We start from the raw sequence: 25,485 nt of genomic DNA on the forward strand, positions 1-25,485 counted from the left end.
TTCTTCCCCAACCTCACTTTCCTATCAAATCCTCGGACCCCAACTCCACCAACGCCCCACGGGACCACCTCCACTCACGGCCCTGTCCCTCCTCCACTCCTCCGCTGCACGCCTCTGCACTACTTCCGCCCTTCCTACGCACTCTCTGCACCGCCTCCACTAGTGCCCCTACGCCACGCTCGCCCAACAGCGCCTCCGCCCCTCCACGCGCACCCCTACACTGTCTCCCGCTGTGCCCGGCACCACTGTGGAGGCTCTAAGGGATATAGCTCCGTACCTACATTGTGTAATCCCTCACATGAGCCTCTCATTCCCCAAATCCCCTAGGCGGCTAGGCCACAACCGCCACAGTACTCCCACCCATGTCCGTTGCTGCTCTGCTTGGCGCCTCCTGCCACTGCTTCCTGCTGTTAATTTGGGCTCGGTGTTTTCTTTTTAGAGGTTCAGCCGAACGTAACATCAAATGAACGATTTGTAGGACTCCTAGATCGCATATCTAACGGCTGGAAATAATTGGGCTGACGTGGAACAACGTGGAGGCTCCGTCGGTACCACACATATTGCTTGTAGCACTCGTAGATCTCATATCTAACGGCTGAAAATAATTGGGGTGACCCGTGCAGATTGCGCGGCTAGAAATATTTGATTTCTTATATATTTTACTTAACCAAAATATATATGTATAGCTTTTTTTATTTGTTTTTCATGAAAACAAATCTTTTGAAATGATAAGATGGAATATTCTACATCATTAGATTGATTCAATAACACATTATACTTTTTTAGCAACAAATTTGTATTTAATTAACATTATATGCAATATAAAAGTGTTGAGCTTGAATAAGGAACTTATGCCTCTGCTACATTTTACTTTGTGCGATATTATTTTATATAATTTTTAATTTTTCTTTTGCACATCTGTCACAAACTATATATTTTTAATATATAATTATTGTTTTGGCCGGATGATGCGGCAAGCATTCCTTGGGAGCGGGCGCGCGATGCAGCGAGTGAGCGAGGCGGCGTCCGGTGACGGCTGATAGAGTGGTGCACTCGACGAGGACGGATCACGGTAACAACGACTGATGGTGCTAGGGCAGCTGATCACAGCAACGGGCGGTGCGACCGCGCGGTGCTCTGAGCGCACGCGTGCAACCTGCAAGGCCGCCGTGCTGCGATGCCAAACTTTGCACGTAAATGGGACTCACAAAAAACTTTGCATGATAAGGGAAATGAGCCCACGCGGAGAAGAAGATTAGACCACTAATTACCACCGAACTCTTAGATGACACTTCGTTAAATCGCTAATTACACATGAATGTAACAAATCCAGTTAATAATGATAGGACACCAAAAGTGCGTAAGACTGACTTTGTTGTAGTATTAATTTATTTGATCTCGATGAATTGCTGCAATGCAACATTGTTCAGGCATATCCGTAGACATTTTTCATCATGGATGTGGCCTCGACGATTCCCTTCCAAAGCTTGGCTTACCTCGTCACCAGCGAAGGCATGTAGCGGGCGCTCCAGCAGCAAGCGTGGCGGCTCCAGCGAAGGCATGCCGCGCAGACTTTATGGAAAATAAATGTGCATGTAAGAGTTCGTTTAGGTTAAAAAAGATTCACCTGTCATTTAGTTGCTTCACGTTAGCAAATTTACGTGTCACGTATATGTAACGCACGATTTGAAAGCAAATTTTTGTGTCACGTAGATCTAACGGCCGTGTATCAACAACTCTCGGATTCAAGATCAGAAAATTGAGGTGATGTGGATCAACGTGAGGCCTCCCTCGGTACCTCTCATATTGTTTTTAGTATATAACCAGTTCGTAGCCAAGCGACATATACTTCTCATTAAATCTTAACCATTAAAATATAAGATCCGATTGCCACTATAATCTAGGTGATGTGGATCAATGTGGCATCTCCCCTCGGTTTCCCTCATTTTTTTCTTAATCTATTTTTAGCGGATTCTTTTTCTTAATCGAACCATCTGATTTATTTGTTTTATATCATACGGCAAAGGGAACCAATGAGATGTCCTGCGATCAGCAATCTGTGTCCATATTGGACATGTATTGATTTGTATTGGGCCTCAGTGGATTTTAATTTATTTTGATGTTTTGTTGGTAGCCACAAACTAGGTCTACTTGGCCTGAAATCACTTTATTGTTTATTGGTAGCCCATCAAATATACCTTCTCATTAAATAAGAGCCATTAGATATCAGATCCAACAGTTAAATTAATTCGGATGATGTGGATCAAGGTGGAGGCTTCCCTCCGTACCCCTCGTATTGCTTTTAGTTTACTATTTAATATTTCATGACCTGTGAAGAAAAATAAAGTTGAAATATCGTCGTGTAGATTATGTTACAGTTGGCACCATAAAAACAAACACTTAGATTATTATGTTTTTTTTTCATGACCTATGAAGGAAAACAACGGAAGTAAAGTTGAAATGTTGTCGTGTAAGAGAATATGTTATGTTTGGCACCAAAAAACAAATTTAACTTAATTACCACTAATTACAATAAATTGGGCCTACTTGGGCCTGAAACTATTTTAATCTTTATTAGAGCCTAACAAATACACCTCTAATTATCTCTAATGTCACTGTTGGGCCTAATACAACTTTAATGTTTAGTAATAGCCCATCAAACATGCCTCTGAGTAATTCTGACCCATTAGATATAAGATCCAATGGTCAAATTAATTCAGATGATGAGGATCAATGTGGAGCCTCCCCTCGGTACCCCTCATATTGCTTTTAGTATATAATAGACAATGGTCAATTAATTCAGATGATGTGGATCAACATGGAGCCTCCCCTCGGTACCCCTCATATTGCTTTTAGTATATAGTAGACAATGGTCAAATTAATTAAGATGATGTGGATCAACGTAGAGCTTCCCCTCGGTACTCCTCATATTGCTTTTAGTATATAATAGATATGAACTAGCATGGTGTCCTTTGCGCGGGAAACTTTTTTACAGACCTTTATTTATAGCTTGCAAAGATATATTATTTTAAAGAACACCAAATTAATGATCGATTACTTTTTTTTAGAACAACGATCTGACTTTATTTATTCAACGAACGTATTACAGCTGATCAAACAAACTAAAACGACAACAAAGATTTCGGATAAACCGAAAGTTACATAAAAAAAATCTTTGAAGCCAACTTCTCTAGCTGCGCCAATCGCATCTTGATATTTCTCCAAATCTCTGGCGACGAAACAATAGAAGACCAAACCTGCATAAGCTAAACTAACCTTGTAGGTTTTACTGAGCCGCATGAGCCGCCCACCCCAGTGGGTAAGATCTTAATATCGTTGAACGCGTGGTAGCCGGAGACACACCCCTCGCAAGACAGGTTGTCGAACCATTGAATCATCGCCGAACCGATGAGGGAGATGACCAAAAGCACGAAATTACGAGCCGTGAGATCCCAAAACTCCATGGAGTAGACCATGATAGACACGCCATAACGGGGATGAAGCTGGGAGACCAAAAATCCGCACGTCGCCGCCTCCACCGTCAGGACGCCGCCGCCAAGGACACGGAAAACCTTACAAAGAAGGTACTGAAACGATGCTAGATGTTGATCCGTGGTTCCCCTCACCTCTTGATGCCCAATAGGCTATCGGAAGCGAGGGGAACCGATGAAGATCGAAACGGGATTTTTCTCTCTCTGGCGGCTATGGTTTCTTTGAGAATGGCTTACTGATGTATGGCCTTGGGACCAGTCATAATAGACATAGCTGGCCAATAGTCGGGCCCTGAGACTGTTTATAAACGATCTAGGCCGTGCCAGCCCGCGAGAAAATTACGAAAGAAAAGTGTGTTTTCTTAAAAAAAAAATGCTAAATGGGCCGAGGCGTGCGAACCTGCTAGGCCGAGGCCTAGGAACGGCCCAATAGGATCGCGGAGTGGCACACACCGTTTAACCATGTGCCGTGCCGGGCCTCAATGCCTGGGGCATTTTGAAGCGGCCCAGCCCAGATGTCCACCTGTAGCCATAGAGCAGTCGGGCCAACTGATCGGTAGCCATGGACTGCAGTAAGTATGGAGGCCCCGAGACAAATTTCATGGGCCATAGCGCAAAAATTGCGGGGTAAGTAAAAACATTGTATGCAAGGTAGAATTTCTCTTGCGCGCCAGCACCTTCAGGCACGTTGGACGTTATGTATGGTTTTTAGAGTCGCCAAATCCCAATTGTATCCCCTCGATTTGATCTTATAATAAAGTGGCGCCTTCTTCCCTAAAAAAAAGTAGAATTTCTCCCGTTCTAAAAAAAGTTAAAGAATTTCTCCTTAAGAAAAGGTAATTTCTTTGACGTAATAATATCGCGTCTGGCTTTTTTTTAACCCCATTCGGAAGACTCGAATACCGAGACACTCTACCACAATCTCCTCCCTTCCACCCCCCTCCTTCCCCCTCCTCCTTGGGCCTCCTCCCGACCTTCATCTCTCCTCATTAAACCCTCCCGCAACGGCCAAACCAGTCCTTTCCCTGGCGCATCCCATACCTTCTTTCGCAAGCCACGCCATGTCACGCATCGCGAGGTCGTGCCTTTCCCTGGCGCTCCTTCGGAGGACCTCCGCCGCCGCCGCATCGTCCTTGCCTACCAGGGAGGCGCTCGCCGCCTCGGCGTCATCATCTGGCGGTGTGGGTACCCTCTACGCTGCGCCGTCTCCGAGGGCACGCAAGCCGTTCGGTCCGCTCAAGAGTCAAGACCGGGATCCTCATCGCCATCACCGCCGCACTTGGCAGTATCGGCTACGTTACCCAAGGTGCGGTCCCTGATCCCTAGCATTCCGGGGGATCTCGCTATTATTCTGCTCTCCTTTCATGTGACACGGGTTTAGTTTGATCTCCTTTTGAGTATTTGATTACGCGTTCTCGTTTTGTTTTCCTTGTGTTTGTACTTAGGCTATTCTGTCGATGAGATCGAGCAAGTGTGGCGGAATTTCCAGGAGAATTCCAAGCAGGTCGTTTCTGCTGATCTGTCCAGCTCTGAGGTAATACACTAACTTGCGTTCTCAACTTGATTTTTGGTTAGTAGCGTGAAGCCGTGAATGCATAAGCGATTATGAAGATAAGTCTTGATGTACTCATATGAGATTAGGAAATTTGACTTGGGGAGATATGACAATCGTATTTTTGGTGAGACGGCTGGGTGTAGTTCATGTGTATACTGTCTAGTGCATGAGAGGATGGGAACTTTCGAGAGACCAGGATTGCAGGCCTTTATGGAACATCTATCAAAGTTTTTTGAAGTTGTTCATCTGTAGTACGTTGATCCTATTATGGAGACTGGACCCAAAAGGCCGTGTTAGGGGCTGTTAGGAGTTGCAACCAAATATGAGAAAGTAAACATTATTGGTTATGAGTTATTTTGCTGAATATCCATCATTGTGCTTTGGTTGAAACAGTTTAGAACATTGATGCTTCAAATACCGTCAGATAAGTCCCATGTATCCCTTGTGATGTACAATATACTCTTGATAATAATTTACTACTACCTCTGTTCCGTTTTAATTGACATTTTGGAGAACCAATTCAATTAAAACGGAACTAAGGGAGTAGATGCTAGGCTATATGTTTGCATAACATCGATTGAAATATTATAAATGCCTTTCAAATAATTGCCAACAATGTATGGAACAAAAATAAGCTATAATAAAGATGTTTTGTCCATGTTCAGTGTACAAGAACCTTGTTAGCTTTGCATTCTGTGATTCTATGACGAACACATAACACGATGTTTTGTTTCTTATACAGAAAAAATGTCTCTAGCTCCTTAGCAGCTTGTGTTATTTTGTAAATATATCTTTGGATATCCAATTTACGTAGTCGATCTTTGAAATGGTGGTTGTCATTTCTGCATCTCAGTGATGGCTTGCCCTTATCATAAGAGTATGAAAATTGTATCTCTTGTACGGTGGCATAACAAGAGTTAACATGTTGTGAAAATGATTTCTAGTTTTCTGAAGATACAAAGAGTTAACAGTTCTGAAGAAGAGTTGCCATTGTACAATCTACCCTTTCTTAAATTTTTGTAAGCATATTGTTTGAATAGATAAATCATTGTTTAATATGAAACATCACTAGTCTAGAAGGAAAAGCAAATATAAGCAATAAAGAGAGGCTTTATTATCATCATTGGAAAGGTTCTGCAGTTCATGTAAATTAACTGATCAGTAGTTTGATTTCTTTGTTATTTATCTGCGAACCGTTTCTAGCCACGCAAATTCCTAGGATGTAACCACACCATGCAAATTCCTAGGATGTAAATATGGCTTGGAGTAAGTACACCCAACTCATCTCTGTTATGCTTGGGACTCTTAGCTTCCTCTCTTGAGACATGGTCTGCACTTGCTATTGCATCATTTGTGAGGGCACGTAAGCCGGAACTCTTTCCTGCATTCACTGCAATATATGCACAACATTCTCTTTGTGTCTTCTTCAGAAAACTAGAAATCCAAGAGGCTGGCTGAGCAGTACAATGGCCGACGTGAACTATTTCCCCTCATGACCGATGCGAATTATTTCCTCTTCTGTCATTTTGACTCTGGAGCTGCCTTGCCACCCCACTGCTTATGGCAATGAAGATGTTCCAATATGGCTCATCAACATCAAACCTGTACATTTGCTGGCCTCTCTTGATGCCAGCTAAGAAGAAATCTTAAGCAATTCACTAAGAAGGATCAATATGTTAGCAGTTCATTGTCCAAAAAATTAGTAATATAGTAAATATGCTGATGTCATATTGAGTTTGGATGAGTTAAGCTTATATTAATTGCCCTTTATGTATTGGATCTGGTTGAATAGCGCTGTCCTTCACATCAAAGACATATATTGCAACCACTATGACATCACCATTGTCGTAGCAGAACGTGCTATGCGAGCAGGCAGCCTGATGGCAATCCCCTGGTTTGAAGCGATGAATCTTTTGATGCTCATCTCTGACCTTATAGCTCTACCTTTGACCCTTGAACACTTGGGTTGGAACTGCTGTTGGTAGGTCTGGGCCTCTTGGGACATCCTGGGAAACATGGCCCTGTTTTACTTCTCCCTGCAAGTCTGACATGTTGATCGATCGGTATTTAGTTATCTACTTAATCAATGTGCATTGTGCAAGGATTTATAGACTAGACAGGCTCCGTTCGTGTAATGTGGTAGTACACGGCCTTTTTGTTTCAATAACTCAACACATGATAGAGGTTCACCTGTACAGTGAATTAACTCACTAAAAAGTAAAAACATAATATAACTTCAGTCATACCAGCTTGGGATCTTACACTTTGGATCGGCCCATATGCTTGTAACCTGTAACCTATCAATTCTATACTCTTTTGGGTTCCCACAAAAGAAAATAGCATGTGATTTCTTCCCTGAAATCTGTTCCTGATATGAATTTCGTGACAATTGAGGATTTTACGAAGCTTGTAATCTCTGAAAGAAAGTCAACAAACTGAGAGGGGACTTTGTTACTTCTCATATATGTACATGATTTGAATGGTTGATGGCATGTGTGCTCGTTTTCTTTACACAGAAATTGTGAACTATGATCTAATTGTATGTCACGCGCGTCCCCCAGATGTTGGGCCTAGTTCTATCCCTGTATAGTGGCCAAAGGCCTTCTTTTGCTTTCTTTCTGGTTTTTGTTTTGTTTTCTTTTGACCTTTTTGCTCTTTGGGCTGCCGGTTCGTACTTGCGCTTTCTTCTCAATGAAAATGACGCGCCGCTCGGTGTGTTCGAGGAAAAAAAATGATCTATCATACTTTCTGGTTTCTGCCAGAATGTTATTATTAGGATCCATCATACTTTTTTCTCAAACTCTCCATCATGTTATCAGTGCACCATAAATGCACGCCCATCTGTAGTCTGGGTTACTTTGGCTAATTTCATTTCATGTGCAATTTTGACATTATTATGTTATGAAGAATTTATTCAGTCAAACAGAACTATGAGGTCGAATTTGTGGAACTGTCTACTTTTATATTTTTCTTCATGATGCCTACTGTCCACTTTCTTATCTATGTAATAGAATTAGTCATGTTTAACATTGTGCTTTGCTAGACGCAAATAATGAATACTGGTGCTTGTAGTTCATGAATTGACTGTGCACTGCTGTATGTAGGACATTCCTCTTGTCCTCATGTCGTCCTCTGATGATGAAGATGCATTTGACCCCACAGTCATCTGGCTCTGGGACCCAAAACTTCACAACAATGTTCCAGCCTACAAGCTTGATGATGTTGAAGTTGACCAGGAAAAGGCAGAACTCACATTAATTCAGAGCTTATATGACAAAGCAAAGATGAAAGGCGAAAAGCCTTGTTTGATATGCTGCTTGAGAAGTACTATATCTAATCCTGTTCTCATGTTCGCCAAATATATTATTGGTAATAAATTAAAATTGCAGAACAGAGGTATGAACTGTAAATTGCATTTGTGGGAAGTGCGCGGAGTGGTACAATTTATTTTATTTGCCTTTAAAGTATGACAGAACTTCTCAGATGCCTGTTACGAAGAATATAAGAATCCTGTACATGTTTCCTTCGTATTCGTATAATGAACTCTAATCATTGTGAACAGAATATATTGAAAGTACATCTTTGTAAAAGTAGATAAGTAAAAAATTTATGTACCATATTCACTTCCCTAGAAATTTCATAAGTTCCTTTTGCTGTTATTTCATTGACCTAGGCAACAACATCAGCACTCCCAGTTGCTTCTTCCTCTCATCATTGTTGCACAATGATTTGCAGATGCAAAGAATGAACTGGTTTGGGTTACAGATGACTTCTATACAGCTGAAGGTATGGTTGATCTTGTTCGTGCTATCCACAAAACAATCATGAAGAGAGGAGCAACTTGTGCAGCCTGTGGGAATGTCTTTTTGACATCTGCACTTCATGATATTCACCATGTAAGTATTCACAAAGACCTGAATTCTTCCAAGGTAACATTTGTATATCTGTTGGTCTGTTTGATAGTTGGAACTTGGAACACATTGAGTATACCTTAGATCTTTTTCTGTAAGAACTAGCTTCAAATTGATGATTTGCACTGCCCATTTTTCATTTTTACTCAATATTCTTATTTCCTCTACCTGAACTCCCAAGGTCCAAATACATTATTCCTTCTCTTATCCTGTTCCTTTATTTGCCTATCTTGTCGTGTTGTCGGATGCCTTTTACTCCATAACATTTATGCATGGCAGTTAATCCTGCCTGTTTATTGGTTGTATGACAGGATTTGCCCACACCTCATGTAACAATTTAGTAATTAAACTTACATGCCTTTAGGATCTGTTGTCTCGGTAGTTTCTGCTGGCTTGTTCGTCCCTATTTGATGGCTGCTAGTAGCTATATTAGTTAGTTGCACTTGCACCGCTATGACTGCCACCTGTCAGTAGCTAGTTGCACAGCCAGCACACTAGCAAATATACCACAAGATCAGCTGAACACAATAACCAAAAAAAGTTATGTTATAAAATAGACACAAACTAGCTACCTTTCGGTTCCTTTTCTCATCCTTCTTCACTTCTATTGATTTCTCATCCTTTCTCTTCACCTCTATTGATTTATCCAACTTTTCTCTTCACTTCCATCAATTTCTTGTACTTTCACAAACGTTGATCAAAAGATTGGTGAAAGCGAAGGTGGCTCTAGTTCTATCTGGCATATGCAAGAGCATATGCTATAGAAGACAGACCGGTATGTACTCCGACTGGCCAACCGCAGTTGACTTGGACAGGTGGATTAAACACGAGCTGTCGGGAGGGAGCGAACTTGATTCCGAATTTCCGATCATGAGCTTAGTGTTTGCTGAAATTTAGGACGCCTGGAGGGAGCGCTGGTGCTGCAGAAGTTAGGGGGTTGGTGGAGAGTGCTGCTGTAGGTGGTTAACGTCGCACAGGTGGTGTGGCGGATGACGCTGCCTCCTTTGTTTGAAAACCTTGCCTTTGTATGTTAGTTGACGATTTGGAAGTAGGGTCGTAAGGTTTTCCCCTATTAGACCCCTTGTTTTCTTGTGTGGCACCTTGACCCATTTGGTGGCAAAACCTGACCATCTGCATTCCCTAGTATCGCACATTTGGTAATGAATTACTAATACATATACTCCAGGTGTCTTGGAAACAATTGTAATGGAGTACTTCAAATTGTCCATAACATTTACTTTTATGAAATAAAGGAATATAAATCATTCATTTTACGTATTAGTGTTATTCCACCGTTCAATGTAGTTCCTGTACTTTTATTTTAGTTCCCTTGTGTTTTATTTCATTTTGCTGTGTTATCTGGCTGAAAGAGAACTGGCCTAGCGTTGAACTGTTAAACGTAATTCCCATGTGTTCTATAATATCATTTCACTGGTGCATTATTTGGCTCAGAAGAGGACTAACTTGTCTTCATATTTTCCAGAGCGAGTCCTAATGATGTGAATGCACGACAAGCGGGCGTTTCCTTCCAGAGCGAGAGTCATAATGATGTAAAGGCTTGACAAGCGGTTGACTAACAAGACATGGGTGTTCCTGTCATTGCTTATGCAGTGTCTTGTCACTCGAATATTTCTGATCTCATCGTGCATTATGGAAATCGTGGAGACTGATAGTACAGCACAAAAGATGGATGGTGGAAACTTTTTGTTTGTTAAGCTAATGATGACCTGAGGTCTGTACTACAGGCTAATCAGCTTTTCACATGTTTCATTTCGGCTCTTAAATGGCAGTTGCGTTGGTTCTCATTTTTCTATATGACGCCGTAGCATTGGAAAGAAAACACTCGATCGTGCCACTGCCAACCCCCACAAAAGAAAACCAGAGTAAAGATCTGAGCCACTTTGTTCGGTTAGCCCCATCTTTTAGGGGCTCATGGCCGATTGGCCAGGGGATTAACCCTGGATAACCTGAAACAAGCGGAGATCCATAAAAACCCGAAACAAAAGGATATCTTATTGTTCCAGGGGCTAAACACAAGATTCCAGAATATGGAAATTTGTGAAAAGGACCCCCGAGCCGGCCAAGTCGTCCATGTCAACTGTCCTAATTATGCCGAAATTCGTCGATCGGGACTAAAATGTACCAACCTACCAAGTTTACGGAGCCGCTTTTCAAGTTAATGAATGAAACTGAACATTCGTTGCCATGATCACGTGCAATTTCCTCTCAAACAAGCTTTTAGTAATTTTCTTGTTTGGACAAGGCTCAACATGTGAACTGTTCCCAGGGGTCAGATTGTAGCTACGTGGGCAAAACTGTGTCATCTTCATTAATATAGGGATGTTTATTTCCAATGGTATATTTACAAGGGCGACGCTACCAAATATAATGTGCCTAACCATGCAGCCGTTCCATCCTTCAAGTCAATAGCCGAATTGGCCAGATTGTACCAAAAACAAATAGCTAAGTGAAAAACTATTTAAAATGGTTCAACAAAAATCATTGAACATGGTGATACACCGTCATGCAAAACGCAACGAAACAACTGTAAGAGAGAGAGCTTGTTTGGTTCCTATCATATGAACCTAGAATCATGTAATTTTAAGGGAACCAACTTGTTTAGGTCGCACGAAATTGGATAAAAAAAATTCAATCTTAAATTTCGCGCAGTCACACTTACACCCTATCCCATTTCTTCTATGAAGGCATCATTTCTTTAGATATGTCTTGGTCTACAAAAACACGTGGCACACAAACATTATTTTTGAACCAAATAAATCCTATCAAAAATTTGATTTGCTGTCCAAAGAGAAATGAAAAGCATGCATCCGCATACAGCATCCAATCAGGACCTTCTGTTTTTCACGATGGAATTAGTATAACTTAAAAAAATACTCCTTCCGTTTCTTAAAGATTGGCATATTAGTTTTCATTAAGACAAAAGTTTTGACCACAAATTACTATGCCAAGGTGTGGTTTATATGACATTAAATTAGTATAACTAGTTTCGTTATCAAAAGTACTTTATGATACTTATGGTTTCATGTCATATAAACCACACTTTAACATATTAATTTGTGGTTAAAGGCTTGCCTTAATGAAAGCGAATATGCCATTCTTTAAGGAACGGAGGGAGTAACTTTAACTGTTGCCGTGTAATTTGGAATCATTACAAAGCTGGCAACCATGTTAGACAACCCATGAGGAGCACAAGACCAATTATTTAACCGTCCTATAAATAAATAAATAAATAAATAATAAATAGAACCATAAAAGTTCACATGTGCAAGATGCAATGTTACTCATCCAATCAAGAACAATTGAGTTTGGGGGCGCCGATGGTGGGGGTCATATTGGTTAGATTACTTTTGAAGGCAACCTTTGAAACAACCAGATACCCTCAACAAACTAACTGCTGGTTTGCCAGCTTATTTCATATCTCGACCTGAGCACATTAAAGGGCTAAGTTAGTGCATAATCATGTGCAGATCTATGTGATGAGCAATTTATTTTAAGAGAAAGCGAATAAAAATAATTGTAATAATTGATTACGAACATAAAAGGGTTAGGTCTAGTGACTGATGGAACAATAATGGATTTGCACACCAACGTAACAACTAGCAGTTTCTCAAAGACAAATGTAGACACGAAATTTCAGAAGAAGCATACTGAAGGTGTCTTGTTAGCTAGACTTTCTAGCGATCTGGTAAAAAGTTGACCTTTTACCCAACAAGAAGGTGGATATTCATAAAATAAAAAGACATAGCAGTATAACCCAGTCAGGTAATAAGAATATATACCCAATGGAACTTGGGCGCTGCCTCTTTTCTTAGGGTGTGTACAATGCAAGTGCTTGGAAAGTTGCTTAGAAAAATAAACCAGCTTTTCTTGCTACATACGATAATGTTGATGCTTATTTTATAGAATAAGTGCTCAAGTAAGCACAAATATTCAGGTGGTGTTTATGGATTTAACTAGTACAAAACATAAATAACAAATATCTAAGAAATAAATGCTAATAGCTCCTGCATGTTCCACAACTAGAGAAGCATAGAAGAAAAGAGCCCAAATAATATATTTTCGGGATAAATCTGCACTAACCTTTATTGTACTGATTACACGATGGTCTAATCCAAATTGGAACTGGCCAATTCAGCCGTGAGTTGGAAACAGGCAACAGATCAGTGAAGCTTCTATCCTCCATGTTGAAAACAACCACCTGGCGTGGAGCAAATCTATGGGAATAGATGCAGGCCATGTTGTCATCTGTCAGGTAGATGCAATTTGGGGTTAACATGGGGAACTCCTTTGCAGGAAGGAAGAACGGGGTGTTGAAACCAATGAACAACACATGGTCCTGCAAGTTCTTTATTTCGAGAAGCTTTTGCCCAAATAGATCCACCGTGTACACCTCAAGCTTGACAGTCCGATCGATACTCCCCTCTCCTTATGGGTTGGTCATTCCTCCAAACCTGAAGGATGGCACCCCATGGTGCTTGCACAATGTACCTGCTGCTATCCCTGGAGCGCGTCATGGGATTTAATATGACCTTCACCACCGGATAAGGTCCATTGACATCAATGGTGTGAACCTCACCACTGCGTCGCATGGCGTAGAACAGGCCGTCGGAGTCATTATAGAAAACATCACAATAGTCGAAGCAGTCTGGATGCACATTTATCCATGTCCATTGTGTGTCCCCAACCCGGGTGAATGAGATGTGTTTCTCAGGCATGTGTAAGATCATGACGATGCAATTCCCACTGGATGGATCAGCGGACATGGCAACCCTCCAGTAGAAGAAGAAGCGACCTTCCTCTAGCGAGAGGTCACATGTGCAAGCTTGCAGGTTGCAGCCCTGGGTTTCAAGATCAAGATCAAGATCAAGAAGAGTGTAGCTATCAAGGACTCCCTCTGCAGTATAACAACCTTGCACATTCTTGATAGTTACGGCCGGTGGGAGCACGATCTGAGCACGAGTGATCGGGTTGACAAGGAGGAGGTTGGACCGCTCGTCGGCTATAACAAGCCAACCATGAGAGGAACCGGCTATAAAGCAGCTGCGGAGTGTTGGGTCAAGGGAGCACAATGTGGTAGAGCTTATTCGTGGAGAGCCTGTGCAGGGTGGCTGTGGCAAGCTCACGATCATTGGAGGAGTACAGCAGGCAAGGGCTCTGGTTCCTGCCAGGAGAAGGCACAATTCGTATGCGGATCAGCAGGTCCGCCGGGAGCGCAGACCAATCACGGTCAGGTGCTGGAGCTGGATCCTGTTTCTCCACCGAATTACTTCCCCCAGGTGGGTAAATCCCTTGAGATCGATCCATGGTCGATGTATCGTTTCGCTCTTCTTTTATTTCAAAAAGCAAAATAACACTACCAGAACGGGCAGACTGACGCAAGTTTCATGCCAAGTTGCTGCAGCGCTAAGGTCTGTATCCTAATCCATCTCATCCACCAAATTTGTTTCCGGAAGGACAACAAAGACGAAACTGAATCGAGAAACCAGTAATCAAGGGCAAGGTACTGCTTACTTTTCTCCTTTTGTGGTTTGGGCGGAGCGGCGGCTGGACAAGACGTCTTCGGCGGGGACTCCTCAGGAAGACCAGGCTGTGCCTACGGCCGGAGGAGGAGCAGAGCAGCCTACGAAAACAGAATCTGCCGCAACGCTTGGCCTAACTGGTGTGCCGATTTTCCTTATCCGACTCCTTCACCACTTGTTCTTGGTCCTCCAGTCAATCCAATTCGCCTTGCTAGTTCTGCTCCGCAGCTTAACCTCAAATCAAGCCGAACCAAGAAACAAATCACAACAGGGGCAGAGCCAAAGATGGATTGTGGATGGATCAGATCGCCTCGGCGGCAGAGGTGGCGTCGGTGGCTGGAGAAGCCGTGCGGCGAGCACGCACAAGGTGCGCTGTGCGTCGCCTCCTTCTTTGGCGCAGCGCGCCGGTTGAAACTCTCCGGAGACGTCGCCCCGGTAATCCTCCTCGTCTCGTCTTCCTCCAAGGGTTTCTGCAGCGGATCCGTGCGGAACAATAATTCGTACGGCCGTCGCCGCCGGAGAAGATAGCAGTAGTTTTTTTTTTTAGGAAAAAAGGTAGCACTAGGTTTTGGAAAAGACCCAGACTCGACGCTAGCCTTTAGGGCTTAGGCCCCTCCGCTCTGTCTCCGTCGCCTGTAGGCCTGCTCTTTTTTTTTGAGAGGAAGCCTGTAGGCCTGCTAAGGCATCACAACACCTAGCCCGTTTACACAACCCAACGGATCCGCTAGACAGGCCCAGCCATACACGAAGGGGAAATCATCCTCGGGATGTCTTGTCGGCTGTCGCTACTCGCTAATTTACGTCCAGTTGCTCATTAAAAATCCTGGAGGCACAGTTGGCTTGCGTTGATTCCAACTTGATGAGCGGTGATGACGTTGGCCAAGCTTGCGTAGGCGTTTGATGATCGCTGGCCACGTTCGTCAACAGTGGTCGTGGTTGTTGGATCATTCGTTTCGGGCAAGCAGGGATGGTTTATCCTAGGGAAGGTGTATAGCGCGTCCGCATTATCTACAGGGATGCATATCTCCACCGCCGTCGGAAGCCTACCGCGATGCGCCGATGCCCGTGCGTTGTGGTGAGTGGCAGAGTCATGAACGTCGTTTCTCTGGGCTCTGGACTGGTGCTTGGACATGTAATGCGGAGCCTGTGACACCAGAACTATCTAGTCCCATCTTTTCTGTCCACAAGTTTCCAACTCCCTTTTATTCTTTCTTCTAGTTAATTATTATGTTTTAGGCTAAAAGTGAGAATTAACAGTGGGATTCCTGTCAACTTTTGTTATTCTTTCTCTCTCGCTTTTCGTCGGACACCCAGATTTTTTTATTTTTTTATTTTTACAAAAAAAATACCTCGTCAATACTTAGTTACTCGTCAATATTTAGTACATTATGATATATGACATGTACCTTATCAATTTTTAAATACCTCTTGTACATGGACTTATGAGACGAGCACATCAAATGATACATCACATGTACCTTATAAGTTTTGAAATACCTCGTGTACATGAACTGATGAGATGAGGACATCACAAGTACCTATCAGTTTTTAAGTACCTCGTGGACATCACAAGACCATTGACGCGTCTCGACGCTTGCCGAGATAGGACTGCTCGTGCATATCCTGCAATCACATAAGACAAAATAGACACGCCGGCATACATTTGGTATGCCGGCCTGGTATTAGTTCGGCTTAAGGATGCCGGCGTACATGCCTGTGCCGGCTTTGCTCTCGTCATTTCGGCTAATGTGTGTCGTCTTGACCCTACCCGGGGTCATCCCCCCGACACCGATGCAATGCTTGAAAAATGATCCGAAAAATGGGAACTTTTTCTTATGGGATATACCAAATCATTGTGATAGTTAAAAATAGACCAATACGTAGTACACGCTTCATTCAGGGTAAGCGATGAACTTCTAGATGACCCTGATAACCACATATTGGAAAAAGAACTTGGCGGTGGAAGATTATATGCGACAAAAATGACTCGCGATACAATCCGAGCCATATGTAATCGAGAAGAGATGCTGAATGGTCTATCTTAATCGCAAAAGCGGCATAGCTCGCTGCATTTCTATTTGTGTTTGACCAAACTATCCTTCGTGAGGACCACCCAATGACAAATGTATTACGCAAAGATCGTAACTTTAAGGTGTATTTTAAAGGTTTGTTTGAGACAATTCCAGTTACATGGATTTGATGGAGGTGGTCATTGATAGCTCCGCTTATTTTTATGTAGGTGGAGTTGTGATTACCTCAAAAATGCAACAAGATAGAACTACTAAATATCTTCGAAATTACCCCAAAAGCAGAGACATGAATGACCAGCTCCACCAATTCCATGGAGCCTGAGAATACACCCTGAATTTTCGGAGGATAGAATTAATTTTGCTGCATGGACTTGACAACGAATTGCCCTGACTGACGTAACAGACAACGGAGTAGATACGCCTTGTATTCTCGCAGGTTCAGTTTGGAGGAGGAGACAAGTGACAAAGTCAGTGCGTGTCATACGCCATTAGGACCTCACACGCGTTCATGAATTATGGTGGCCCCTTGATCAATGTCCGTATGGTACATCCTTTTGTCTGCTTCTGCTTCTTTCAAGATGTAGGCGCAATATAAAGTGCTCGGTTTCACCGACATCTAGAACGTGGTCACATCGTTGGAGAGGAAAAACTAAAGATTGTTTATCATGAAGCCACGAGTATGAGTGTTGCTACCGATACATGAAGAACTTTTATTTTGTGCTCTGCCATTAGCATGAGGGTCGCTGCAGATACAGTAAAAAAATCGGGATGGTGGGATGGGGTCTCACGTGTTTTCCACGGGCTCCTCTCGGTGTTACTCAAATTTAGTACTAGTAAAACCGTAGTGAAATAGGTGTAGTACTAAAATTAGAATTTTCAAATTTATTAATGGGTCATTATAGTTTCACTAAAATTTTATTTTCTTTTCACTAAGATTTCTACATACTAGCAGGTATGCCCGCGCGTTGCTACGGGTCAACAAAATCACAAACTATTTATTTTTATTTTCTGTGTAGGCAACTCATGGCGCCGTCGAGGTCGGCATGCGGGTGTGGTGGCGTCGGTTGTAAGACGGAGTAGGAGAAATCGTGAAAAAAACTGAAGGAAAAAAAATAACGGACAGTGGCATATTGGTTATAATTTTCACGAAGTTAATTTACGACGGCGACCGTACCATCACCACCAACTCCAATTTAATATATTGGTATAAATCCACTTTGAATGTGAAATTAGAGTGGAACTGGTGAAATTTTAGTGAAGATCCTCTAAAATTAATAAAAAATATTAATAAAAATCGGAATTTCAATGATCGAGGAAGGTCCTCACGGGGCTCTGTGTGCCCAGTCTTATAGAATTTCGTTCCCTGAAAATGTGACGAAATCAAAACCCTGTAACCTAACCAGACATATAAAGACTAAACTATCTATGAAACAAAACAATGTACCTCTGTGAACCCCTCCCTCTTGACACCAACAAGACCGAACATGTAATCTTTCAAGAGAGTCAAGATTGTCTTCTACTTGCCTCAATTTAACTATGTATGACATCAATGGGTAGAACGGGGAAGGGGATGTGAATGCAAGGCAATAAGCGTCAAAATGTACACACATGAAAGTCGTATATCTTCTCACCAGAAAGTGTTACCAAGAAAGAATGATGCTTAGTAAAAGATAGTGCTCCTTTAATGTATAATAAGATTATAATGGTGCACGTTGTCGCACATGTCAATTTGCACGATAGAGTGATAGAACTAGCACAAATATATCGGGACATCGAAGATGAAAGTTAAAATTCATTAGTAGTGCAAGAGATGAATATTGTTAATAGATCCATGAGTGATAAATTTGCAGAGTTTTTTTTTATTTGGTTAGTTATGGGGCTACCCTGCTCATTCTAGGTGTGGAAGTAGGCTAGTGTACTGGTCTACATAGTGGGTGGTCTAGATAGAGTAGAAGGGTATTATTGTGCTATTTTTCTACTAATCCAACCATATACAGTGCACTAATTAAATGGATTTTGTGTTTTGTGTGAGATAAAAGCCCAATCGACTATGATTTTTCTATGAAAATATCAACTCATATGACATATGTCCATTACATCCAACAATGACCAAAGGCGCCAAAATCCCAAAACACATGGGCCACAAGTATGGTAACGTAAGAAACGTCTTAGATGACTCAGTTCTAGCGTATCTTTAACCACGTCCGCTAAAAACAAACCGTGGAACTAAAAAGCAGCGGTACCTTATGCGTAACGTTGCACACTCAACCATGTCTTTGGTCATCCAAGCCTGCCGTATGTATCTGATCAGTTGGATCCACTCGCAACAACAATCAAGTGTGTTGAAGAGACGACCTAGAATCAATCTTTGGGCAGAGTTGTGTTTAGAGGGATAAAATATGTTCATTTAAACTTTTCTACTTTTCATATTTTCTGTGTTTCAAGTCTTTTCTTTGTAGTAATTCACGGACGCTTGAGCAACTTATGACGCAGGAGATCAAACCCAAGACATATGACCAGATCCCGGATGTAAACCAACTCTTGCAAGAACACCGGGACCAGCCCATCCATCCATCCGCAGTCCAACGCCGCACAACCCAAACGGAGCCTCGGGAAATTTCACCGTTTTTGCGGAATCCTCCGCAGAGGCCGACCACGGCGTAGCCGCGTAGTAGACTTGTTGACTCTATATAAACGTCAGCACCGCCACCCACCCTCCGGATCGATCCGCCCCTCGCCCAACCCAAAAGTTGCATGCTTCTCTCCAAGTAGGCAGACGCGCGTGAAGAAGAGGCGGCGGCGGTCGGGTTTGGGCGTTGCGGCGGCTGTGACCACATGGAGCACGGGCACGGGAGCCTCTTCGCGTCCGCCGTCGGCGTGGGCGTGGGCGTCGGCCTCGGCCTCGTGTCGGCCCGGTTGACGGCCTCCCCGACCCCAGGCGGCGGCGCTGGCGGCGGCGGCGGCGCTGCGGGCGCGGAGGTGGAAGCGGAGCTGCGGCGGCTTGTGGTCGACGGGCGCGAGACCGGCGTCACCTTCGACGAGTTCCCGTACTACCTCAGGTCCGTGGGGCTCTCCGCGCAGCTTCTCGAGATTAAAGATCTCCATTAAATTAAAGAAGCAGCGATGTTTCCCCTTCGTTCGATTGGTAGGGGCGGGGAGCGATTAGTATATGACTTGGCTGGTATTTAGTGGGTAGGATCAGACGATTTCTTTATTGTTGGCGTCAATGCAAGTCATGTTATAGGTGTTATTCCGTCAACAGAAATTTTAGAACGCGTTTGGTGAAAAGCAGCTGATCATCACACATGTGTTCCATGGTTTAATTGCAGCGAGGAGACGAAGCTAGCACTCACGAGCGCCGCGTACGCCTACCTGAGCAAGATGAGCTTGCCCAAGCACATCCGGGTCCTTTCCGCAGCCAGCCGAACCATACTGCTCTGCGGCCCCTCAGGTTCGCCTCGAAACAGCACATCCCAACGTTGCTTCTTTGAATCGCCAAAGGTTGTCCCTTTTTACATGTCCCGTCTCTTGTTGCAGAACCATACCTTCAGTCGCTCTCGAAGGCTCTGGCATACCACTTCAACGCTCGCCTGCTGCTCTTAGATGTTCCCCAATTCTCTCGCCGGGTCAGTTTGAAACTACTTAGACAATTGTAATTTTGCGGATGCATTGTTCTAGTTGATTCTAAACTGTTTCACTGAATGCCATTGCAGATCGAACACAAATACGGGAGCGCAAGCAGTAGCCTGGTAGGTTTGTTAAATTCCTTATTATTATTATTAGTTTTCATATCCATGTTTGTATGGTATTGCTTCATATTGTGGGGGACAGAGAGCATTCCGAATTTTCAGTGAGTGCATCAGTTGTTGTGTGGACCTGCAATTTTTATCTTTAGTACATTGAGGCCCCTGTACCACGGCCTTCGGCGGCCAGGTTTTTGGCCATTGGTCATTTCTTCCTTCAGGAAACAAAACGTGGAAGTTAAGAAGGGTCGTCCTTAAATGTTACTCCCTCCGTTCCTAAATTCTTGTCATGGATTTAGTTCAACTACTAGGTATATCGTTAGGGTACATTTTGTACCGCATAGGAGCATTTGTTGCATCTACTAGATTGCAAAAGCATCGGATTTCTGATGATTTGCTCTTTGATAAAGGTCCGTAAAAGATCGTTAACTGAGGCAGCTTTGGACAAAGTGTCTGGTCTGGTTGGATCTTTCAACTTTTTCCGCAAGAAAGATGAACCAACAGGTATGAAAATCAACATTTTCAGTTTTTGAGAAACCAAACTAATTTATCGTTTGTAAGCTGGTATTTACGGAAGCTCCACTATGTGCTCTATTTGTTTTGGCATGGTTTATTCCTATCAAACTTGCTATATTCTCCCTTCTGTTATTAACTGCGCATGTGATGCACCACACTTGCTGCAATTTTTGTTTCTGTTCTGATTTTGTTTTGATGAAACACTAATGCAGAATCATTGAATCATGGAAAGAACATTCTGGATTTAAGGACGGGGTAATACATCAACATGAGACTATTAAACTTGAGACAAATATTATTTTGTTGATTCTCTAATCAATATTTTCCCTATTGCTTCTGCAGTAATTGCTGTGCTAGTTACACACCTTCTGTTCGAGTACATGTATCTTTATTACCTGGCGCCCTTGGCCATGACTCAGATTCTTTGGAAGAGTTTGGTGAGTTGTCTGTATTTTAATATTTTCTCATCACTTATGCCACAGTTCACGTGTTTGTTGATCTAAATCCTTCGACCAGCCACAGAAATTCAAACAGTCTCATTAATGCATTATTCGTAAAATTAAAATGTGTTCTCCATATTGATTTATCATTCATCCAACTGTAGTTGGGAAGCTTAAGGCCACCACCTGCTCTATTTATCTATGATCTCTCTATCAACGCTGTGATCTCTTTTGATGGCAATGTACTAGATATCTGTTTTAGATAATGTACTTGATATCTGATAGCATATCTAATGATTATGAAGAATTATTGGCATAACATGCATCTATTTGTCTATAAAACATTGCAATCCAAATCCAGTCCATATATATAGAAAGAAAAAGAAAACTTTTGCCGTGAATAGTAGAGAAACTTGAATTTGCACTATTCCAAGCTGGATTTGTATTTTTTTATTTCATGAGGCGTGGATGGTTTAAAACTTGGTGAAAAGATAGATGTATTTTCGGTCAATGTTGTCAAGAAAATAGAAATTTTCACTTCATGACATGATTTATAATGATTCTGCTTGCACGAGTTACTTACAATTCCTTTTTTGATGCAGAGTCAGTTACAGAGAGCTGGAATTTAGATGAGAAAATTCTTATACAGTCCCTTTACAAGGTAATTCAGGCATTCAGCTGCCTCATCGATGAAGTGCATTCCTTATGTGATAACTTATGAGCTGATATTATTGATTTTCCTTTTGCAGATCATAATTTCCGTTTCTGAATGCAATCCAGTTATTCTTTACATAAGGGATGTCAACATATTACTTGGTATTTCAGATAGAGCACATTCCATGTTCCAGAAAATGTTGAGCAAATTGTCTGGACAAGTGTTGATAATTGGTTCGCAGTTCCTCGAATCTGATGAAGATAGTTATGATGTTGATGAGGATGTCAGTGCTCTATTCCCGTACATTCTGGAGACTAAGCCCCCCAAAGAGGAGACCCATCTTGCACAATGGAAAACCCAAATGGAAGAAGATACTAAGAAAACCGAGGGCCAAAAAGCTAAAAATATAATTGCAGATGTGCTCTCAGCCAACAGTCTGGAGTGTGATGATTTAAACTCATTTGATCCGGATGACAATTTAACAGCTGTTGGAAGCTACATTGGAGAAATTATGGCCCCAGCAGTCTCTTACCATTTGATGAATAACAAGGACCCTGAATACAGAAACGGAAAGCTCATTATTTCTTCTGAGAGGTTAGCTAATTTATCAAGCTGGTCCATTGCTCTTTCTCCAGCTTTTCTTAACATGATTCTTTGACAGCTTATCTCATGGATTAAGCATTTTCCAAGAGAGCAACCTTGGGAAAGATACTGTGGAACCGAAGGATGACACAAAGAAGGTATCCATATTTCCAACTAGCAATCATCTTTGGCCAGTACTAATTTACTTAGTACGAGTAATTTACATTTTTGCCATCTTAACTTGCAGAGTGCTCCAGACAATGAATTCGAAAAGCTGATCAGACCAACCGTTATACCGGCCAATCAAATAGGAGTGACATTTGATGACATCGGAGCACTGGCTGATATCAAAGAGTCACTTCAGGAGCTTGTCATGCTTCCACTTCAGCGGCCTGAGCTTTTCAATGGTGGCGGTCTCCTGAAGCCATGCAGGGGAATTCTACTATTTGGACCTCCTGGAACCGGGAAAACGATGCTTGCCAAGGCTATTGCAAACGAAGCTGGTGCTAGCTTCTTGAACATCTCCATGTCCACCATCCTGTCGAAATGGTTTGGAGAGGCCGAGAAGATTACCCGGGCTTTGTTCAGTCTGGCTGCTAAAATTGCACCAGCTATCGTTTTCGTGGATGAGGTGGACAGCATGTTAGGGCAACGCGATAACCCCAATGAACATGAGCTGCCGCGAAGAGTCAAGAATGAGTTCATGACTCACTGGGATGGACTCTTATCGAAGTCGACTGAAAGAATTCTTGTCCTTGCTGCAACGAACAGACCGTTTGACCTTGATGAAGCAATCATCAGGAGGTTTGAGCACAGGTGTGTTTAAACGTGTTGTTTTTATATGAAAAACTCTGTCTTGAAGAAACTTAGCTGTATCTAGATGAGTTGATGTTTCATATTGTGCCCAACAGAATAATGGTCGGCCTCCCAACTCTGGACAGTAGAGAGTTGATTTTGAAGAAGCTCCTGTCGAAAGAGAAGGTTGAAAGTATCGATTTTAAGGAGCTTGCAACATTGACTGAAGGTTACAGTGGAAGTGATCTGAAGGTACACTTTCTTTAACCATTGGTGTTAAGAATGAGGAACGATGTATTCGGTGGTCACTCTCTGACTGACCAAAACTCTTTTCTTTTCCAGAATCTTTGCGTGACAGCTGCTTACCGCCCTGTCAGAGAGCTAATTCAGGAAGAACAAAAGAAGAAGGGGGTGAGACCAAGAGAAACAATTCCCTCAACCAAATTTGACGAGCTCACATATTATCATGTCTCTTGTACCAACTACATCATCTCAGTTACATCAGCTAATGATAGATAATTTGATGCCCCAGGATAAGAAAGGAAACGCACTGGAGGTGAAGGGGGAGCCAGGAGCGAACCCCAAAAATCAAGAGAGCGTGGAGAACTCGGAAAGCAAGCAAGGAGAGAAAGGCATGCAAGGCCAAACTGGAGAGACTGTTGCTCTCAGGTCGCTGACCATGGACGACTTGAGAAATGCAAAGGATCAAGTAAGTTCCTGTTGACTCGTTTTCTTTTCAATTTTGCTGTCATCACCCCAAATATAGACTGCTAAGCTAAACAAACAAGCATAAATTTGATCCTACGAGCAGGTTGGGGCGAGCTTGGCTAGTGAAGGCGCTGTCATGAATGCCATCAAGCAATGGAACGAGCTCTACGGCAAGGGCGGGTCGAGAAAGAAGGAGCAACTCACATACTTCTTGTAGTGGAGGATTCAGATTTGTATATACAGATGTATGTGCCGTATGTCATTTGGCCTTCTTTCGTATTGTCCTGCACCTGGAGAGCAGATGAAAATGCTGTCAAGCGATGTTTAGGTTCACCCGTGGATTCATCGGAGGCTATTCAATTAGGGATAGGTCTCACTACACCATGTACTAATTGGTTGGGAAAATTCCCTTATGTTGATTGAATAATGTTGAATCGTGTTTTGGGGGATGCATCATTGGAGCTTAAAGTTCCCACAAGTTCCTGCAGAGTAGAGGAAGGCGTATTTTACATTCACTTGTCAGTTGTCACGAGTTTAACGAAATTCAGGATGTGTTTCCTTGGGGTCACAAGGTTACTTATTCAAGGCGGCTGTGGCAACGGGATCCAGCGTGGACGTGGAGATCCAGCAGCGTGATGGTGACAGGAGCCAACCTACGACGGGAAACCCTAGCCTAAACTGGTACATATGTTGAACCCTAACCTGTAATGTGGTCTACTCTAATTATGGCACATAAAAAGGCAAGACAACAGTAAGACACAGCACATGACAAAGACACAAGGCAGGATAATTGTAAGACCGTTGGATCGGATAATCATGGGACGTTATACAAAAACACCATAATTTGTTTTCCAAAGAAATCGACAAGATATTTAGTTTTGAAGCCAGAAAGCAAAAGGTTAAAACCGAATTGTAGTTTGGTTTTCTATCCAAAAGGTTTTGAATTTTCGATGTAGAATAGAGAAGGAAAAAAAAAGGCCAAAAGCCACCCTTAGAGGGGCTGCACTGACCCGCGAGGGGCTGCACCCCTTCTGCGCGCGACAGTTATGTTTTTTCTAGGCAAACCTTTTTTTCTTAGTATTTACAGTTAAGAAGAAGGAGAACACCAACATAATGGCCTTGTTGGAGTGTGTGGTTCATAGTTCATGACCGGAATTGCAGGTGTCCCTTCTCCTGAGTCATGCCTAGGATCCTGGAGTCTCCGTTTTGACCTGCGCCAACAACTGCATCATCATTATCCCTGCCATTTCGGATTAAGCGCGGGAAGTGCAGCAGTACACCGGTCCTTCATTCGGCTTCCATCACTTCCAAACGGAAGGGCGGATTACAACCATGACTTCACCAACAGTTGTACTACCAACTGACAGGAGTAACTGCCGGTACTTTTGGCAGTGTTTGAGCTGTGGATGACGGCGAGCTTCAATATTTGACCCTGGACAGCATGTCATTCGTCGTTGGATCTATTTATTGCTCTGCTTTGCGCTGTCCAGGACCAAGACGTAGCCTGCCCGTTTGAGCT

General features: G+C 42.7%; 2 protein-coding genes and 1 long non-coding RNA gene across 5 annotated transcripts; 2 read left to right on the forward strand and 1 right to left on the reverse strand.

Annotated features, from left to right (window-relative positions):
• Positions 1 to 4,402: 4,402 nt before the first annotated feature.
• LOC100823563 lies at positions 4,403 to 10,762 on the forward strand. 3 transcript variants are annotated; one of them, XR_002962871.1, is made up of 5 exons: positions 4,403 to 4,797; positions 4,937 to 5,025; positions 8,151 to 8,370; positions 8,782 to 8,942; positions 10,441 to 10,762. XR_002962871.1 is itself a non-coding variant. In XM_010233741.3 (5 exons), exons 3-5 carry the CDS (start codon positions 8,169 to 8,171, stop codon positions 10,450 to 10,452), a joined length of 480 nt encoding a protein of 159 aa, XP_010232043.1. In that variant the 5' UTR covers positions 4,403 to 4,797; positions 4,937 to 5,025; positions 8,151 to 8,168; the 3' UTR covers positions 10,453 to 10,762. The 3 variants fall into 3 exon arrangements, 2 of the variants coding, with proteins under 2 accessions (XP_010232043.1, XP_014753920.1); XM_010233741.3 differs by having other exon boundaries at positions 8,151 to 8,442; positions 8,782 to 8,975; XM_014898434.2 differs by having other exon boundaries at positions 8,151 to 8,442.
• Positions 10,763 to 12,075: 1,313 nt separating this feature from the next.
• Positions 12,076 to 15,077, reverse strand: LOC100823870. The gene is made up of 2 exons (XR_002964032.1): positions 13,059 to 15,077; positions 12,076 to 12,402 (listed from the first exon to the last, which is right to left on the reverse strand). It is a non-coding gene; the product is annotated as an uncharacterized LOC100823870 (long non-coding RNA).
• Positions 15,078 to 19,143: 4,066 nt separating this feature from the next.
• On the forward strand, positions 19,144 to 24,453 carry LOC100836955 (cell division control protein 48 homolog C). The gene is made up of 15 exons (XM_003569341.4): positions 19,144 to 19,586; positions 19,857 to 19,978; positions 20,065 to 20,153; positions 20,241 to 20,276; positions 20,681 to 20,774; positions 20,999 to 21,041; positions 21,129 to 21,223; positions 21,829 to 21,887; positions 21,976 to 22,475; positions 22,543 to 22,621; positions 22,711 to 23,279; positions 23,375 to 23,510; positions 23,601 to 23,669; positions 23,791 to 23,967; positions 24,070 to 24,453. Exons 1-15 carry the CDS (start codon positions 19,363 to 19,365, stop codon positions 24,181 to 24,183), a joined length of 2,406 nt encoding a protein of 801 aa, XP_003569389.1. The 5' UTR covers positions 19,144 to 19,362; the 3' UTR covers positions 24,184 to 24,453.
• The last annotated feature ends 1,032 nt before the right edge of the window (positions 24,454 to 25,485 follow it).

Source organism: Brachypodium distachyon, chromosome 2 (assembly GCF_000005505.3).
Source record: "Brachypodium distachyon strain Bd21 chromosome 2, Brachypodium_distachyon_v3.0, whole genome shotgun sequence".
Lineage (NCBI taxonomy): Eukaryota > Viridiplantae > Streptophyta > Magnoliopsida > Poales > Poaceae > Brachypodium > Brachypodium distachyon.